Below are 1,375 nucleotides of genomic sequence, written 5' to 3'. Positions count from 1 at the left end.
CAAAGCTCACCCTCCCGAGTTGAAAAAATTTATGGACAAGAAATTGTCATTGAAATTAAATGGTGGCAGGCATGTCCAAGGAATATTGCGGGGGTTCGATCCGTTTATGAATCTTGTGATAGATGAATGTGTGGAGATGGCAACTAGTGGGCAACAGAACAATATTGGAATGGTGGTAATACGAGGAAATAGTATCATCATGTTAGAAGCCTTGGAGCGAGTATAAACAATGGGTGTGTTCATCAGAAGAAATCAACTGCTTCCACATGTCCCCTCCATAGTACCTGTTTTACTACAATATAAAAATCAGGTCGTGTGCATTTTCATACTGAACTTTTTTGTTAAATAAACTTTTATAATAGTCAAAAAAAAAAAGAACCCCCAAAATGTATTTGTTGTGTTTACTTTGTGGCACGGACTGAGAACACAAACATGAGTGACTAAGGCAAGCTCCTTGTCCTTGAGCAGACCCAGCCTTGTGACAGGAGAAGCCGTTGTATTACCACAATGCCAGGCTACAGGCACTGTTTTACTCTCACTGCTGTGGCTAATTACCATGCACTTTGTAGTAGTTCACAACAACACGAAATTACTCTCTGTCCATTCTGGAGGTTTGAGTCTTCATGGTCTCCCAGCAGCATGGTCTCACGTAGGCTAAACTTGAAGGCATTTCTTTGGAGGTTCAGAGAGAACTTGCTTCCTTGCTTCTTCCAGCTTCCAGAGATACCCATGTTCTTTGGCTCATGCTGTCCTCCCCCATATTCACAGTATATCACTCTGTGAGTAATTTTGTGTCATTTGCTTTTCTCTTTTCCTTCGTTCACATGGTGAGCAGTTACATGGGACCATCCAGGAACATCCAGGATTATTTCTCTATCTTAAGGTCTCTACCTCAATCACATCTGTACAGTCCCTTTTGCCATGTAAGGTAACAGATTCAAAGGTTCTGGGGATGTCGATGAGGACATCTTTGGGGGTGTCCTTATTCTGTTGCTATAGGCTGAATAGTTGTTTCAGCTCCATAATTCATATGTTGAAACCCATTTCCCCAGTATGGTGGTGTTAGGAAGTGGGGGCTTTGGGAGGTGATTAGGTCATGAGGGTAGAGACCTCATGAATGGGATCAGTGCTCTTATAAAAGAGACCCCACAGAGCTCTTTGCCTTGTCCACCCTGGGAGGACACAGTGAGACAGAGTCTATGATCCAGGAAGGGAGGCTCTGACCCAACACTAAATTTGCCTTGATCTCAGACTTGCCACCCTCCAGAGCTGTGAGAAATGAATTTCTGTTGTTTATAAGCTCGCCCAGTCTCTCCTATCCTGTTATAGCTGTCTGAACAGACTAAAACATCTGTCTACCACAGTGTGTGATGTA

At 43.1% G+C, this 1,375-nt stretch overlaps 1 protein-coding gene across 1 annotated transcript; it reads left to right on the top strand.

Annotated features, from left to right (window-relative positions):
- The first annotated feature begins 6 nt into the window (after positions 1-6).
- On the top strand, positions 7-378 carry LOC115944818 (small nuclear ribonucleoprotein G). Its single transcript, XM_031041073.2, has one exon. The coding sequence runs from the start codon at positions 32-34 to the stop codon at positions 224-226; it is 195 nt and encodes a 64-aa protein (XP_030896933.2). The 5' UTR covers positions 7-31; the 3' UTR covers positions 227-378.
- The last annotated feature ends 997 nt before the right edge of the window (positions 379-1,375 follow it).

This window comes from Leptonychotes weddellii, chromosome 2, assembly GCF_054177405.1.
Source record: "Leptonychotes weddellii isolate Sample4059 chromosome 2, ASM5417740v2, whole genome shotgun sequence".
Taxonomy (NCBI): domain Eukaryota; kingdom Metazoa; phylum Chordata; class Mammalia; order Carnivora; family Phocidae; genus Leptonychotes; species Leptonychotes weddellii.
Note: the sequence above shows the minus strand (reverse complement) of the source record. Positions and strands in the feature narration are given on the sequence as shown.